At 39.2% G+C, this 18,535-nt stretch overlaps 1 protein-coding gene across 2 annotated transcripts in view; it reads left to right on the top strand.

Annotated features, from left to right (window-relative positions):
• Window positions 1-16,565, top strand: part of LOC106809950 (protein CASC3-like) — a 20,476-nt gene extending 3,911 nt beyond the window's left edge. The window contains exons 2-14 of one of the 2 annotated variants that reach the window (XM_014813191.1): window positions 1,919-1,946; window positions 2,772-2,783; window positions 3,789-3,835; window positions 4,858-5,010; window positions 5,445-5,569; window positions 6,110-6,289; window positions 7,635-8,308; window positions 8,845-9,057; window positions 9,847-9,969; window positions 10,218-10,371; window positions 13,981-14,068; window positions 14,328-14,480; window positions 14,713-16,565. In XM_014813191.1, coding sequence (XP_014668677.1) covers window positions 1,919-1,946; window positions 2,772-2,783; window positions 3,789-3,835; window positions 4,858-5,010; window positions 5,445-5,569; window positions 6,110-6,289; window positions 7,635-8,308; window positions 8,845-9,057; window positions 9,847-9,969; window positions 10,218-10,371; window positions 13,981-14,068; window positions 14,328-14,480; window positions 14,713-15,492 — 2,730 coding nt within the window. In that variant the 3' untranslated portion in view covers window positions 15,493-16,565. The remainder of the gene's footprint in view (window positions 1-1,918; window positions 1,947-2,771; window positions 2,784-3,788; window positions 3,836-4,857; window positions 5,011-5,444; window positions 5,570-6,109; window positions 6,290-7,634; window positions 8,309-8,844; window positions 9,058-9,846; window positions 9,970-10,217; window positions 10,372-13,980; window positions 14,069-14,327; window positions 14,481-14,712) is intronic. The other variant, XM_014813192.1, reaches the window with a different exon arrangement.
• The last annotated feature ends 1,970 nt before the right edge of the window (window positions 16,566-18,535 follow it).

Here is an 18,535-nt window from a genome sequence, read left to right on the forward strand (position 1 = left end):
TCAAGTAAACAGGAGGGTTAGGGTGCCGGCTGCCGGGCATATAGCCACAGCGTTATTTTTAACAAGTTTGAGAAAGTTACTAAAACTATACATTGAAATCAGGGAGTATTTTACTCCTGACGGTACTTTACTTTTCCTCCGTTAATTTCGCACCCTGTTTCACATATTCCCCATCCTTGTATTTTATTAGTGGGTAGCAAAAATATATCACTAGTGGTCGTGATCTAACATTTTTGCTGGCAGTAAGAAAATTTAATCACAAGATGTATAAATGATTGAAGATTTTCCAAGTAACCGTTAGTCAGTTGTACACTGACCCATATTTCTAAGCAGGTAACCTACGACCTAGATGTTTTGTTCGTAGTTCAGTAGATGCGTTATACTCGCACCATTAAGCTCTGCCCCATATAATGAAAGTTAACTTACAGAAACATCGTTATTCAGACCAAACAGGTGAATAGAGGTGCGCAGTATTACCAGTATACCGCGGTACGTGACCTGTACCGGTACGTACAGCGATACTTTGTGTGGTGTAGTGGTGTACCGGCTTATACTTTGCATAGCTTTATAAATTCATCTTTGTCGATCGACACCATTCACGCTATATACGCATATCTCTAGCACCTATTCTATATGCCTAGTAGATAGTCTGCGCTGTTTTATTTGTACATACTTCATTACTTCACCGGCGCGCGTACACCGTATGCGGCCCGTGTACACTGTGTGCGGCCCGTGTACGCATCATACACGCGCGCGTACAGTGTATGCGGCCCATGCACGCATCATACACACGCGCGTACACTACACTGTGCGCGGCCCGTGTACGCATCATACACGCGCGCGTACACTGTGTGGGGCCCGTGTATGCATCACACACGCGCGCGTACAGTGTATGCGTCCCATGCACGCATCATACACACGCACGTACACTACACTGTGTGCGGCCCGTGTACGCATCATACACACGCGCGCGTACACTGTGTGCGCGAGTTATATTCTTCTGACCTGTTCTTGAAATTGCGGTAATACCGTGGTACTTTGGTAAAATACCATGGTATACCGCGGTACAAAAATTTTTGCGGTACCCAACTCTACAGGTGAATCAGTTGTCAATTTGTCTATAATGGTTTCCCATGAGTTTCATGAGTCTTTACATTTGCTTAGTATTGTCATGTAATAACCAGGGTCACATTCAGTACCCATTGGAAATGGAAAATGTTGCTGCTATGCTGGTAACTAAAATGTCATGTTTTTAAAAATGGGACATTATTTGGTGTTTTGCTTGTCTCTGTAGTCATATAAATAGAGGTTATAGTATGTATGTGTTGGATGTCCTTACACCATGGTTGCATGTATCTAAGTGGTTTACCTACAGTGTTTATGTTCTATAAACTGGGGCATGGTCCCAAATGTCATTGACAGGTCGGAAGTAAATATCAAATCCATTCAAGCGCCACTGAGTCAAATGACCCATTTCAGATTACTATGGGAAGGAAGTTCTCAATTTCCAATCTAAGTGACAGTCATGTTAGCCTTGCATTTAATGTGAGATCTGCATAGGAGGAGTGATAGGCTGTAGGAGTGTCATGTAATGCATATTCACATTTCACATGGATGTGTGCGCGGGGTGCGCGTGTGTGTGAAATTCATTGAATCTTAAGGACTACTTGTTTTCAGTAATCAACTTACCAGTTCATAAGTTTAATCCAAACATTAAAAGTTACTTCATTTCAGCAGTAAAAAAATCTATCCGTGATTGCAATGGGTCTGGCAGTTTATGGAAAACGAGAAATAATTGATAGATTAGATCAGGAGTAGATAAAGACGTGATTAGATTTATAATTTTTTTAATAAATAACTACTATTGCTGGTTTCTAGACTACTAGCTATCTAATAGTGTTTTTCTGTTGTCTTGTAGGAGAGCGAGGGTGGTTTTGACGAAAAAGGTATGTGATCTAGTTATTTGTTATATTCTAGATTTTGTTAATGTTCATTCACTGCTTTGGTAATGACCAACTGTTGGCAATTAATTTAATATTAAGTGTTATTTTTTAAACATCAAATGTTTTTGAATTTGAGAGAAGTATTAGACCTTTGCAATATTATACTTACAATAATCGTTTAAAAGCTGTGAAGATTTGGCAGTGAACGTGCCTTCATCATAGAAACGTGTTCTATGACAATTTTAGCAGTTAAAATATTTCTTATTTCTTTTAAAACTGTTTTCAAGAATTTCTTTTAAGAAGAAGTTCCCATTAAAAGTTTGTGACAGTTTTAGTGTGTCATTATTATTATTATAATGACTGATAGTGAAAGTAGAAATACCTGTAGTATAGTAGTACTATACTGACTCCTTGAATCCATCAGCACATGACATGTGTATGTGTACGTAAAGCTCGAAGTAGAATCATAAAATTCGTGAACCAACTCCAGATTAACTTTTCAACTCGGTCCCATGACGTTCTCCTCTAGCTAATGAATGAGTGGGAATTATAGCATACTAGGTGTTCTTGATTGAAAACAGATGGAGAACACACTTAAAAAACTCGCAGTCTCCGTCTTGGCAACGACAAAATTTGGCATTGCAGTATATAGACAGACCCTTCTGGCAATGCATGCTAACCGGTTACTGAACTTTCTCTAGTGTGTTCGTCAGTTGTTGATGCCAACAAAAACTTACGTAGTCAGTCTGATAATTGTATAGTAGTGGTTGTCTTTTTATCATGTATGTATTTCAATGGCATATTTCCTATTTACTATTCCATGCAAAGACACGAAAAAGGGTAAGATATGAACGCCTGAAAAGGGAACAAGCTAGTCTTAAACTTAAAGTATCATTAGCGATATGGCATATATGTGTTGGTAGCATGGTAGGAATGCATCTGATGCATTCCTTTGCTTGGATCATTGGCATTCTTCAGTAGGGGGACTTTCTCACTATATTCACCCAACTGACATGTACTTGCTGACTGCCCCCACTGACATACTGTACATCATTCTGGTTACCCCTGCTTCCCAATTAGCTACAGAGGCACCTAATACTTTCCTGTCTTTGGTGAGTGTTCAGAGATCGCTGCACGTGTTTATATCCGCGTAACAGCCATGCATGCTTTGTAGAGATAATTGGAATATGCGCAAGAAATAACTAAGTTATCGGCTCTGTTGTGGTGGATACTAAAGTGAGGGGATTTCACAAGATTGTGATTGTCTGGCTGGATGGTGTTGGTTTGCATGTATTACTTCAGTGGTCCTTATAACATGTGGGTGTGTCTTCCATGTTTCTTTACCTATACATCTGTGTACAGCATGTGTTTGTGCACTTTTTCTGCATGCACGGGGTGGGGAGTTCCTATATTATTTTTAACAGAGTAATTCGGTATAAGTCGGGCGGTGAAATTGTTCGTGATCTATTTTGCTATAATTAACATGTAATATTTTTCCTTTCACATTAAGTCAGTGCTAAAATTATTGTACCGTACACACAAATTTATCTATCATTCATTTCTGTACTGTTCGCAAGTTAATGCATTGCCCTGTTTCTTTAGGTTACAGTTTGAAGATATTAGTAATATGTTTTTAACTGTAATTGGAACGATGATTGTTTCATGTGGAAGATTATGTTGCACATAATTATATTCATAACCATGTAATAAATATGTTAAAATTTTACTGCTCATGGCAGTAGGCTTGACTATAGACTATGTATGTTTTTCCAAAGTGATTTTATGCATTTTTATGCCATTCGCAAATAATGCAGAAATATAATTATTTGTTTGGATATGTTTCAGATGTTGAGCTATCAGAGTATGGGAGTGCAGAGGAAGATGACAAGGAGGTATGGCTGTAACAATGATTTTAGATTTAACAAGCTGTTAAGCTCTGTCCATTATAGAAGATAGCTGTTATCCAATGTGACATATGTGCTTTTTGTAATTGTTAAATACAGCATCACTATCTCCAAATATATTTGTTGCCGTTAAACTATCTGTAGTTATAAAAATTGTAATCACAAGCCATCATTTGCAGCATGAAGTGTTGTAACAGCTACACTCTCTGTTTTTGCTGCCTGTCTCGGTTACACTAGTCTGTCTGGTGCTACTGGTTTTTGCTCTACCTCTTTGTTTTTACATCATCAAGCCTAACGATATAAATTAAGGGTGGAGAAGATGTTTTCTACTACTGTATCAATTGCATAAATCTGTAGCAGGAGTACTAAAAACAACATGGGAAATGCGGCATATTTTTTGTAATATTACAGGAGTGCGGGGTAAAGTGAAAGGAGCGTGTTGCGTATCAATCATTATAATTTATATTAGGAAATTGAAGCCTGTTACCGGTATATTAGTTTTTATGTACTGCAACATTTCTTGTAGAGAATTACCTATATCATCTGAGTTGGAAATCCTTTGTTACTGGTAAAGTAAACATGTATCGCTATACTCTACAGTGTTTCCCCCATGAATTTCAGGAATGTCGTTATTGGATGGATAGTTGAGGGCCCGGGAGGGGTTGTAGCCATTGTAGTCAATTACACGGCATAAGCGACCCTAATACACAGGCAAAGTCTATCAGTTTGGACAGTTGGAGACGTATACGAAAGGCTGTGAAACAGCAGGACTGTTGTGGTTGTTAAAAGTCATGTCGATTAAAGTAATATGGATGTCCAAGGATTTATGGGGATGTCACAAATTAGCTTCAGCATTGAAAGCGCATCAGACCCGACATGCATTAAATGCTTGGGGAGAACCGTGCTATGTGTACAGGAAGTTTTCCTCTCCTCTACTCATCCACTTGTTCCTGATATACTATTGCATCACATGCATATATACACATCGCATGTGTAACTCTCTGTTGTAGGACTATAAAGAGAAAGGAGAGTCAGAAGAGTTAGCAGATTATGGAGATGAGAACCTGGAAAAATATTTGTTTCCTGAACCAGAAGAAGGAGAGTATGATGATGTGGAAGAAGAAAAATTTATTGACAAGGAGCGGGAGAGTGGGGATGGCCAGGTGAGAACTGACTCATGGTCACTTGTGGGGACTGACTGATGGGAAGGATGAATATCTTTTGCAGTTGTATATGCTGTAATTATTAGCTCATCTGACATAGTCAGATGCAGCTTGTAGAATCACATGAGCGTCCATCCGTCCGTCCGTCAACAGTTGGGCACAAATCTTAACCGCTCGACGTACGGTCTTGATATTTGGGACGTGGAGGGGGGGGGGTCGCAAAAAGGACTCGGGATGTCGAATTTGAGGGTCAAGGGTTAAAGGTCAAGATGTGTCAATGGAGGGGGAATATTTCCCCCTTAACTTAAGGTATAGGAAGAAATACGGAATTGCGGCACAACTACTATGTCATTTGTTCATATAGAAATTACTGTGTGTAATTAAAATTACTTTGGTGTTTCTGCGCTCGCTTTATTCTGTCAATCTTTGACCAGGAGGAGCCAGCGCCAAAAGAGTTGGACAAAGATGAAGATCGACAGAATCCCCAGTACATCCCCAAGAAGGGCTTCTTCTATGAACACGATACAAGAATGGGGGATCCAAAAGAAGAGCTTGCAAAGTATTGCCTCTTCGTTTTCTGTGCAGTAATGCACCTATTTAGCTGATAGTTATATGTTGGAATCAGATGGTTGTAGCAACTTATGGGCAGTGCGCGAAATTAGCACCATTTTGCCGGCGGCCGCCGGTTCAACCCCCTAAACTGCCGGTTCACCCTCCCATATAATCGGTCCACTTGGCCTATCTTGCATTTATATCAACAATACCGATTTCCTGACTAGTTTTTACTTAGTGACTACTAAAAAGTAAATCATGTTCCAGCAATTCCTGTCAAACAATAACAATGATATCCACTGATAGCATGAAATACTGAAATACTATGAGTATGCCTTATAAACACAAAGCTAATACTTTTATTAATAATGGAATAAATTGAACAAAATTAAGGGCCTGTTCAAATTTGTTGGGGCCTGTTTACAATTTTGGGTGGGCCTGGTCGCATTTTGGCTAATTTCATGCCCTGCTTATGGGTGTTAGTGTAAAATACCTGTTGATAACATTTGTGATTATTTAACTGTCGTGCACAAAACACTGCCAACAGGGAGGAGAAGCTAAAGAAGCTAAAAAAGCTCTGGGGAAAAGAGGATGAGAAGTGGCTCCATGATGCCTACAAGGAAGATGAACAGGCACCGAAGAGCCGGGAAGAGTTGGTCGCACTATACGGCTATGACATCAGAAATCCCGAGTCAGACCTGAAGAGGCGACACAGAAGGAAATACACGTGAGTGTAATATTTTGGCACAGACTACATGTATGTAGGAGGTTTGCTTGATTTGCATGATTGTTTTTATCTTGATTACATGAGAGAATAAGTTCCTACTAGTGCCATTCTAATGCCGACACTCTATGTAAAATCAGCGCTGGCTCGTAGTATTTCGCAGCAGCAATAATCTATTTATAAACGTGCATCTACACGCGTACATTGGCATACCCAGTTTTGGGCAGAAACATTAATACCTTTCGAGGATTGTAGGTTTAGGAGACCAGCTTCTAGCAGATAGTTATAAAAAGAAGTGACTAGGATTAAGTTCTATCTCTACATCGTAGTCAAGTACACAAAAGTTGAAGAATCTGATCAAATATATAATGTGATGGCAAGAAGTGTCCCAACAGAAAACTTGGTGAATGAATAAAAAATATAAGTACACAGTAAATGTGTTAAACAAGGATGAAAAGAATCGAAGTCCTGCTCAGCTCGAGAATAATATCTCGATAAAGGCACATACCTTACAAATCTGCAGGCCTAGTAAAATAGGCATATGTTACAACTACACTACACTATTACAACACTACCAGGGGCCGGTTTCACGAAGCGTGATTAACTTTAATTATGATTAAATCACTAATCATAATTAACCTTCTGTAATTATGATTAGTTAATTATGATTAGTTAATCATACTTAAAAATCTGTTTCACGAAGCGATTTAAGTACATATTTAACTAATCACATAATTAGCCGACTTAAACATGAATTTACACTGTATTCAAAATGGCGGGCAACGCCAAAAGTATCTGCAAATGGGAAAATCTTTCCTTGGGGAAAAAATTGAAGTAAAATTTCCAATTGTAAAATCTGCAGCGTACTTAATATACTAGTACTACCTACATATTACTACTAGTACTAGCAACTAATTATGATTAGTGGATTTAATCATGCTCCTGAGTAGAATTAAATATTGTGATTAACTTAATCATGATTAAAGTTAATTACACTTCGTAAAACAGTCACTACAATTTAAGTACGGGAAGTTAATCATGATTAGTGATTTAATCATGATTAAGGACTTAATTACGCTTCGTGGAACCGGCCCCAGGACATTTACAGACCTGTGGTACCTGCAACCCACTCATTTGTAGTGGTGTGGGAGCATATGCCACCTCACGGAAAGTTCGCAGTGCATTGTGAATTTCGCAATGAAAACTTTGTTTTGCTAGAAAACCAATTCCATTTCAATTGGCTAGAATCCTGATAGGCATAATTACTATATCTCAATAATCATTCATCATTAAATATCAATTATAAATAATTATCGTATATAAAACGTTTTTTTTTATTTACTAACAGGAGAGGACAAGCAAAGTACGAGCGAGACTGGAAGGACGTGGGAGCTTACAGGAAGGAGCTACCCCTGAGGAGGGGAAGAGGAGGCCGCGGTGGACCTTCCTACAGAGGACAGGATGAACGAGACAACAGCAACGAGGAACTGAACAGAGGAAACGACTCGACTCGCGGCGACTACGAGCTGTCTAACCGAGGCCGCACGCAGTCGAGTCGAGGCGGTCGCGGAGGTCAGCGAGGGTTCAGGGGGTCGTCGCAGGGTCACACGCCGTCGCGCGACTACAGACAGGGCCACCAACGATCGTCGGACGACAGGCAGGACGGCGAGGATGTTTGCGGGGACGGCCCTCTGGTTAAGACCGAGTCGGAGGGAACCGCGCCTGCCGGCACGGCGAACAAGTCACAGGACATGCGGCAGACCATTCCCAAGTCGCACCCGTCGGACGACGGTCAGCCTATGGCGGATAAGGTCAGCGGTCCCAAGGCTTACTCGCGCGTGCGCAGTAACGCGCACAAACCGAGAGAGGTTACGGATGAGAACCTAGCGACTGAAATCGAAAAGCTCGATTTACGCACTAAGAAAGAGGGAACAGCAGAGAGCAAGAGGAGAGATGAAGAGGACAGTGTCCAACCCACTAAACAGACCAGTGCACAGCAGAAGAGCCCCCGGACCAGCCAGGGTGAGCCATTTATCTGCGATATTAAAATTGAAATCTATAATAAAATCATGCAAGTCGTTTGCATAAAGGGGGGCTTATGTTGGGCTTGCGAGCCGACTCGACTGGAAGCAACTGGCTGCAATTCACTGCGACTGCAGTGCTTAGGTCGGTCGACTGCGACGCGACTGCCTGCGACTGGCAGCCACTAGTTGCTCGGAATAGAACAGTGGGCAACTGGACGCAACTAGTCGCTGCCGATCGCTTCCAGTTGCTCGAAATCCAGTTGCTTCCAGTCGAGTCGGCTCACAAGCCCGTCATAAGCCCCCCTTAAGGATCATCATCATCATCAGTTGGGCGCGCCCGAAATCGTGGTGAGTTTGTATTCGTCATGACTTTTTCGATTGCTAGGAGAACATTAGCAGTTGTAACTCCTGCTAGTGTATACGGAATAAATAAAACGGTATAATGCATAAGGATATGTGAGGAAAAAAACGTGTTGGGATAATTTGTATCTATAGTTGATTCACTGCCTGGTAACCATATTCTAATACTTCTAGATTCATCGCAAGGCGATCGCTCACCACGGAACAATTATGACAACAAGCGTGCTCAGGTGGCGCCACGGTTTTCCCGGCAAGAGGGGGCACGTCAGGAAGGACGAGGCGCAAAACGATACTCGTCACAGAGACAGAGGAATCTCCCAGACTCTGCACAGCTGCCATACCAGGGTGCTGTCCTTGATGTTGGTGCACAGTTCTTTGAACCGGCTGGTATGATTACATATATCTATGTGGGTGTGTGCATGCGTACATACGTGCATGCGTGCGTGCGTGTGTCTGTGTGTGTGTGTGTAGGGGGTGTAGGTGCATGTATGTATGCACACACAAACACACAGACGTATGCACTTGCATGCATACGTACCGATAGAGAGGCGAGAGTAGAGTGGGAGGGGAGAGAGAGAATGACAGAAGCAGAGACAAAGAGAGACAGAGAGAGAGAGACACAGACAGAGACAGAGAGAGAGAGAGACAAAGACAGACAAACACTAGTGCGAGCCAGAACTATGTAGGTATGCAGCATGGAAAGAATAGAGATGAGTCGAAAGATTCCAGATGATTCCGTGCTACTCAAACAGCACACGTGCACGCTCATAGTGCACGCATTATAGCATATGGCGGCCACCTATTGGCAGTTATGACAGTTATTCTGGTAGTGTAGCAGATAAGTGCAGTGATATGATAAATTTAATTAGATTTAAATTTTTATTATTCTCTGGTGTGAGATATCAAAATCCTGGCACATATTCGTTAGGCTGCTGTAAGGAGAGGAGTAGGATCACTTCAAGCCTCTGACCACCTCCGTTTTGTGTGAAACAGCTGTCAAAAATGGAAAGAGATAGACGTTTTGTGTTCTGCATTCAGCTTTGCAGGTGCATGAGCCGTAGAGTGACAAGTTAAGGCCATGGAGCTATTGTAGGCATTTCTCATCGATATATAGATGCAATGTTACACCACGTGCAATGCTAATATTTTAGATTCGTATATTTTTGTGTCATGTAGGCTTTCAAGGTCAGGTGTATCCAAACGAACCACCGCCGCCACCGCCACCGCCACCTGGTGGCACTGTGAGATTTCAGCAGCCGATGATGCAGTACCCAACTGATATCAGGGTTTCTTCTCACGGTTAGTTGTACATTGTTTGGACAGTGAGATGATGAGATGAGTAGTCGTGCTCCAAACAGTGTTTGTTAGTGGCAAGAACATATAGTTAATAGTTATAGTATAGAATTACGTTAGTAGAACTTGTTAGTAGCACATATCTCACATGGTATTCAGTGTTTTTGCTAAACTTCGTAAAACCAAATTGAGATTACATTGTGTGTGTATACGTTACCTACGTGTACATCATATATATTTATTCTTCCTTACAGCGATTAGGTCTCAGCCACCGCCTCCGATTCCGAGATCACCCCACAATAGGATGGTCTTCCCCCCACCTCCCCCGATACCGGTTTCATTTACACCAACGGTTGTCTCGACCGTAGCGATGTCGCAAGCCATGCAGGGGCCAGCACCTCATTACAGGTATGGGCAATAACACAGGTATGAGCAGTAATACAGGCCAGACCTAGCCCCGTGACAGATATGTACAGTCAAACCATTCTTAGGCATCAAATCTCAGGCACCTATCTATAAAGGCCATTTGGCATTTTTCCTTGACTGGCAGTTTTACAATCAAAGGCCACGTCTATAGAATGTACACATGTCGTCTATAAATGGTACTTCTTTCTAGAATTTCTTTTGAGTGACCATTATATACACGTTCAACTATAGTAACATATATACACGTTCAACTATAGTAACATATATACACGTTCAACTATAGTAATACTAATATACGAACGTTCAAGCTATAGTAACATATATGACAATCGTGTCAACTATAGTAAGCATATATACACGTTCACTATAGCTAACATAATAACAACGTTCAACTATAGTAACATATATACACGTCACTATAGTAATCATATATACAACTTCAATCTAATAGTAACATATATACACGTTCAAACTATAGTAAATATTTAAGTACACGTTCAACTAATAGTAACATATATGACACGTTCAAACTATAGTAAGCATAAGTATACACAGTTCAACTATAGTAACATATATAAACGTTCAACTTATATGTAACATATATATTAAACACGTTCAACTATAGTACATATCACACGTTCAACTATAGTAAATATACACACGCACGTTCAACCTATAGTACATATCATACAGCGTTCAACCTATAGTAACATATATACACGTTCAACTATGAGTAACATATATAGCACGTTCAACTATAGTAACATAATATACACTTCAAATATAGTAACATATATACACGTTCAACTTAGGTAACATAATACACACGTTCAACTATAGTAACATATGATACACAGGTTCCAAGCTATAGTAACATATATAACAGGACACGTTACAACTATAGTAACATATATACACGTTCAACTATAGTAACATAGTACACACGTTCAACTATAGTAACATATATAAGCACGTTCACTATAGTAACATATATACACGTTCAACTAATAGTAAACATATATACACCGTTCAACTATAGTAACATAATATACACGATTGCAATCTATAGTAACATATATACGAGTTCAACTATCAAGTAACATATTTAGCACGTTCAACTATAGTAACAATATATACACGTCCACTATAGTAACGATATATAACACGTTCAAACTATAGTAACATATATACAGTTCAACTATAAGTAACATATATACAGCGTTCAACCTATAGTAACATATACAACAGTCAGTTGCAAACTATAGTAATCATATACACACGTTTCAACTATAGTATACATATACACACGTTCAACTATAGTAACATATATACACGTTCACTATAGTAAAAATATATACACGTTCAACTATAGTAACCTATATACACGTTCAACTATAGTAAACCATATATACACGTTCAACTATTAGTAACATATATACACGTTCAAGCTATAGTAACATATATACAGCGTTCAACTATTAGTAACGATATATACATCGTTCAACTATAGAACATATATACAACGTTCAACTATAGTAACATATATACACGTTCACTATAGTAACATATACACACGTCAACTAATAGTAACATATATACACGTCTTCAACTATATGTAACATATAGACAACGTTCAACTATAGTAACATAATCACACGTTAACTATAGTAAACATATATACACGTTTCCAACTATAGTAACATATAGTACACGTTCAACTAAGTAACATATATACACGTTAACTATAAGTAACGATATAACACGTTCAACTACTAGTAACATATTAATACAGCACAGTCCAACTTAGTAAATCAATATATACAACGTTCAAACTATAGTAAGCATAATATTACACGTTCAGCTTAGTAACATATGATAACTACGTTCAATCTATCGTAATGCATATATACAGCGTCAAATCTAAGTAACATATATACATCGTTCAACTATAGTAACTATATATACATCGTTCAATCATAGTAACATTATAACACGTTCAACTAGTAGTAAACATATATACACGGTTCAACTAGTAGTAACACTATATACACGTTCAACTATGAGTAAATATATACACGTGTCAACTATAGTACAGTATAGTACACAGCGTTCAACTATAGTAACATATATTACACGTTTAACTATAGTAACATATACTACACGTTCAACTATAGTAACAATATACACGTCAAGCTATAGTAACATATATACACAGTTCGCAACTATAAGTAAACATATATACACGTTCAGCTATAGTGAACATATGAACACGTCAACTATAGTAACATATACTACAGTTCAACTATAAGTAAACATATAATACACGTTCAACTATAGTAACATTATATACACGTTCAACTAATAGGTAACAATATACAACACCGGAAAGGAGGAGCACGTTCAACTATAGTAACATATATAACACGTTCAACATAGTAGAGCATATACACAACGTTCAAATAATAGTAACATATAAGTAACAACACGTTCAACTATAGTAAATATACACACGTTCAACTATAGTAACATATATACACGTTCAACTATAGTAACATAATGAACAACACGTTCAACTATAGGTAAACATAGTATACACGTTCAAACTATAAGTAACATATAATCAGCGTTCCAAACTATAGTAACATATATGAGCACGTTCAATATAAGTATACATATATACACGTTCAACTATAGTAAATCATATATACACGTTCAGACTGTAGTAGTAACATATACACAATGCGACGTTCAACTATAGTAAACATATATATCCACGTTCAACTATAGTAACATGATACACACGTTCAACTAATAGTAACATATACACACGTTCAATCTATAGTAACATATATACACGTTCAAACTATAGTAACATATATAACGTTCAACTATAGTAACATAATATACACGTTCAACTATAGTACATATAATACACGTTCAACTATAGTAACATATATACACGTTCAATATAGTAAACATATATACACGTTCAACTAAGTAACATATATACACGTTCACTAATAGGTAACAATATGATACACGTTCAAACTATATAACATATATACAGCGTTCAACTAATAGTACAATATATACAGTTCAACTATAGTAACATATATGACAGCGTTCAACTATAGTACCGATATATACACGTTCAACTAGTAACATATATACTCACGTTAACTATTAGTGAACATATATACCGTTCAACTATAGTAACATAATATACACGTTCAACTATAGTAACATATATGACACCGTTCAACTAAGTAACATATATACACGTGTCAACTTATAGTACAATATATACAGTTCAAACTATAGTAACCTATATACACGATTCAACATAGTAAACATATATACACGTTCAACTATAGTAACATATATACACGTTCAACTATAGTAACATATATACACGTTCAACTATAGTAACATATATACACGTTCAACTATAGTAACATATATTGCAGAAATTATCTGACATATCTATATAACAAATACGACCTCATAAGCATGCCCTTGTGTGGTTACAATAATTACTTCATGTTTCTCCTAAGGACAGTGGCTTATTCGGTCATTGATTATGTGTTGCAGCACACAGGGCAGTGGTGTGAGTTACACCCCAGCATATCCACTGCCACAAGCAGCTATGTCCCCAATGCAGTTCCCTCCACCACCACCGGTAAGTTTCTTCTTGCCTAAATTCCACGTAGATCTAGTGACTAAAGTGGAATTCTGTTATACATAGGACTTAATCCTGGATTAAAAGTGTGTAGTAGTTTGAGGGTTGTTTTAAGTAGTCGATCTGGTGTGGTGAGTGCGGTGGGGTGTGGTGTGGTGGGGTGGGGTGGGTTGAGTTTTTTGCTGTGTTTCTCGGTTTATCGTATTACAGCAGTTATAGGTATATTAATCTCTTCCATGTTTTGGTGGCTATTTGTTAGGGTCCTCCCCCACCTTGTCAGGGTCCTCCCCCGCCTACAGAATTCAGTAGGGGAGGAGTGACTTACTACGCCCCCGAAGCACAGACATCGATTATAAAGAAACGGTCACCAGGAAGACGACCCAAGCTAGCAATTCCGATTCTACCACCACCGGTATGTAGCACACAGCTGGAGCATCGCTGTCTAGTGTAAAAAGTTTCCCCATCGAATGAAGACTGTAGATGTGTAGCTGCTAAACTTCCGTTTAGTAAACTTTAAAAAAAACGTTTGTTTAAAAAACTTCTCGTTTAGTAAACTTCTCTTTAGTAAATTTTTTGTTTGCAAATCTCATTGGTTGTGTAAGTCTGCATTTTTTTTTTTTTGATGTATCATTTTTGTATTGTAGGATAAGCAGGAGGGAGCTGTGGATAAAAAGGACGATGAGGAGGACATGAGCGGTACTCCTCCTTCCAATGCCGTTGTCGTTGAAGGGGACGACGACCTGCAGGAAATGTCTGCTGACGTCGACAGTGGTCCCGGATCTGTGGTGGATCTCAGTGATAGGATCACGCCACTGAGTTCTACTGACGCGGCCGTACTTCCTCCAGAGTTTGTACCGCGGCAGCAAGAAACGGAAGCTGCATCGGAGGATCATCCTGATGAATCCACGCAGGCTGATGAAACAGCTGACTCTGTAACTGTTGATGACCAGCAGCAACAAGAACCATCCAGCGAGATAATGTCCCCACCAGTCCCCGGCAAACAAGCACCATCTAATGAAAGTGATTCTGCGAATACATCTATTGCAGAAGAGGTTCGTCAGAAGAGTAGCGCAGTTGTGGATAGGCCTGTTGGTTGTGAGGAACCTGCTAGTCCCACTGAGCAAACAGCAGTTAGTGGTGAAATTGCTGTATGTGCAAGTGTACACACTGCAGATGAGAGTAGAGACACTTTGGATACCAGTGGAGATACTGCCGAAGCGAGTGAAAATGCTGTGTGTGAAAATGCAAGTGCATCTGCAAGTGCAACTGATGAAATGCCGGTGGATAGTGGAGAAGTGGTGATTGCCAGTTCAGATACTGTAGATACGAGCAACAAAGTTACCAGTGATGCAACAGAATCGGTAGATGAAGTGGTAAATGAAGCTGTTGAATTAAGTAATGAAATTGAACAGGGGCAGTCCTAGGTTTCGCACTGTTTCTAAAACAACCATTAAGCCAGTTGTCTGATAAATATTTATTATACCATAAAAACCTGCGCATATCAGTTATTGATATTTGTCTATGCTAGAACTATGCCTAACCATATAACACAACAATGGTAGACAGTGTGCCAATAAGATGCATTATCACTAATTTTATAGCACTTGCTATTTGGTATTGGAGACAATGTTTCCACGTTTAGATTGCATTTCTGGTGATAATATGCATTTGGTGTAAAACCAATATTTTATTATTTAATAAAGGTAATCTGTGGTGGAATCTCTTGTTTAAGTACACCTCCCAACTAACATATGGAGGTTTATGTAAGCCTTCAAAGATGTTTTATACATCCATGATGATTGGTTGATTAAATCTATTTATCATTTCTATGTTCAAAAGCCAGTAGAGTGTAATGTTGGGCTTCAACGGTGTACTCATTTAATTTTAATATGATCAAATTTCTGTTTTATAGTAAACAGATCTGATAATTCAATTTATTGCTTTTGTTGTAATGTAGTTAAGCATGACGTGGAACCGTGAATAATTGAAATTGTTAGGCAGGCATATGCGCTTGACCTAATGGCTGGGTTGTCGCGTGATTATACTGTTATAGATCGTTATCGCGTGTAGTGTCTGTCATTTAAAGTTGGTGCTGAGTATGTATAACTATACAAAGGTAGCTTGTTGTAGAGAATTTTTCGTGTACTGTATTGTTTAATCTACCCAAGCTTTCTCTATTTATTGGGTATATACACCATTTAATCGACATTTTTCTGGAATATTGAGTAAGTCTGATGAGCCTTGCTTGTCCCGTGTGGCCAAGTTACCAATTTTACATTGCTATGGTTTATGCATGAATAACTTTTCAACGTGTTTACTTTTGTTTCTATTCTTTAGATATTTGGGTTTGACTAAAGTGTGATGGTGGAGGTCAAAGTCCTGACAAGCATTCCTAAAAAGAATGTAAATTATATTTATGACTTTCTGTTGGCAATAATTTTTGTCAAATATTGTTATTACATGTAATTGAGCATTATATGTGGTTTTATGATCCGTGGTACTATTTGTCTGCTGATCTCTCTACACGCACTTCAGTTGATCCTTTGTAATCTAAGATAGGTACAAACCCCGTATACACGATCACAGAATGCATTATCAAGCATGTTGGACCGTGTATAATATAGATGGTCTTCATTAAAATGCGCTTGAAAGTATTTGTATTTCATGTGCAAAGTAGGTATAACAGAGCCTCATGTGCACAACTTCAAAGATTTTATATGCACCATTAATTACAATTATGGCATCCCAAGGATTTCGGGTATCGTCTTTCGTGTGCTGTAGTTCTCTCTAAGGAGAAAGACACCTGAAATATTTCGACTGTATTCATAGAATATTTTATAAGCACAGGTATTGTGAGTAGGCTTGTTTATGGCTGAAGTACATGTGTATGTCACCTACCTTCAAGGCATGTTACCTGCAACAGACACGTTGCCTGCCGTGAGCATGTTACCTATTGAGAAGATGTCGCCTGCTGCTGCAGATTCCTTACCTGTTGCAGGTAGCTTACCTGCGGTCACGGATACGTTGGCTGCAGCCGCTGATACCTTACCTGTTACAGACGCGTTACCTGGTGTGGTCACATTACCTTCTACGAAGACGTTACCTGTCGCAAAGTCGTTATCTCGTCGTCTCGCACCGTTACCAGGTGCTGCGGGCACGTCGACACCAGCGTTATCACCTATATAATACCCTGTGCCTGCGCGCATGTTCAGTAACCTGGTTTGGCATGTCACCTGCTGCAGATACACTGACTAGCGTGAGAGTGTAACGTGTTTCCTGCAGACGTGGCGACTAGCATGCATCGGTACGTCAGTTGCTGCGAATGTTTTGACTCTGAAGCTGTCTCCTTGCACAAGATGTGTGAGGACTGCTTATTACTGTGGAAAGTTAATTGCTACTGAGTCGTGCCTTCCATGGATACGTAACCGTTTCAAATTTTGTTTCTTCGTATTGTCCTAATGAGCTGTTATACTTTCAAATATAGTATTAATAGTATGTGCTGCCTGGTCATGTCACCCACCGACTTCAATTTCATTGTAATTGTGTAGGCATAAACTTGCTATTAAGCAGTACATTTTAACGGTGGGTTTTCAGCATAATCGTTCAATTGTTATTTTGCATCGATTGCAATACTTTAACATTTCTTATAGTAACTATAAGTAGAAAGTATTTGCATGTCCTCATTTTTTCATCCTACATTATTAAAATGACTATTGCGAGATTTTTGCTCAGAAAAACTAAATATAGCTGAATATAGTCTCACCTGACAGCGAAAATATCACTGATTACACCAACATTAAAAATACTAAGATTTTATGCAGTTATAGCATAGAAAATTGGATATGAACACATCGTAACAGCAATGCATTTTATCGTGTCGCGACAATGCCTAATAGTAATGGCAGAATTGGTACTTTTATTTGTGTCGGTGATTAATTGAAAACAAGTGCGTGATTTGAGAGAGCCATATGCTTTGTCTATGGCAGATAAGTGGTGGCGCCACAAGCTAATCCACACTTCCGCCTAGTTCAAGATAACAGAAAACGAATGTTTACGAAACTAGTTCGAACCCAGTAGTTCGAAAGGGTTTGTCTATATTCAGGCCGGTACAGGAGATAATTTGCATATTTTATCACGTGGTTTGTGTTATAACTAATCAGATGTAATCGCGTGTTCGTGACGTCACTTCCAGCTGTGAAGAAGATGGTGGAGAAGGTGGTGGAGAAGGAGGAGGGGAGAAGCTGGTGGAGAAGGAGGAAGGGGAGAAGGGATAAGGTGGTGGAGAAAGAGGAGGGGAGAAGCTGGTGGAGATCGAAGGAGGAGGGGAGAAGGGAGAAGGTGGTGGAGGAGGGGGAGAAGCTAGTGGAGAAGGAGGGGAGAAGGAGGAAGGGGAGAAGGGAAAAGGTGGTGGAGAAGGAGGAGGGGAGAGGCTGGTGGAGAAGGAGGAGGGGAGAAGCTGGTGGAGAA

This window comes from Priapulus caudatus, unplaced genomic scaffold (genome assembly GCF_000485595.1).
Source record: "Priapulus caudatus unplaced genomic scaffold, Priapulus_caudatus-5.0.1 Scaffold398, whole genome shotgun sequence".
Classification (NCBI taxonomy): domain Eukaryota; kingdom Metazoa; phylum Priapulida; class Priapulimorpha; order Priapulimorphida; family Priapulidae; genus Priapulus; species Priapulus caudatus.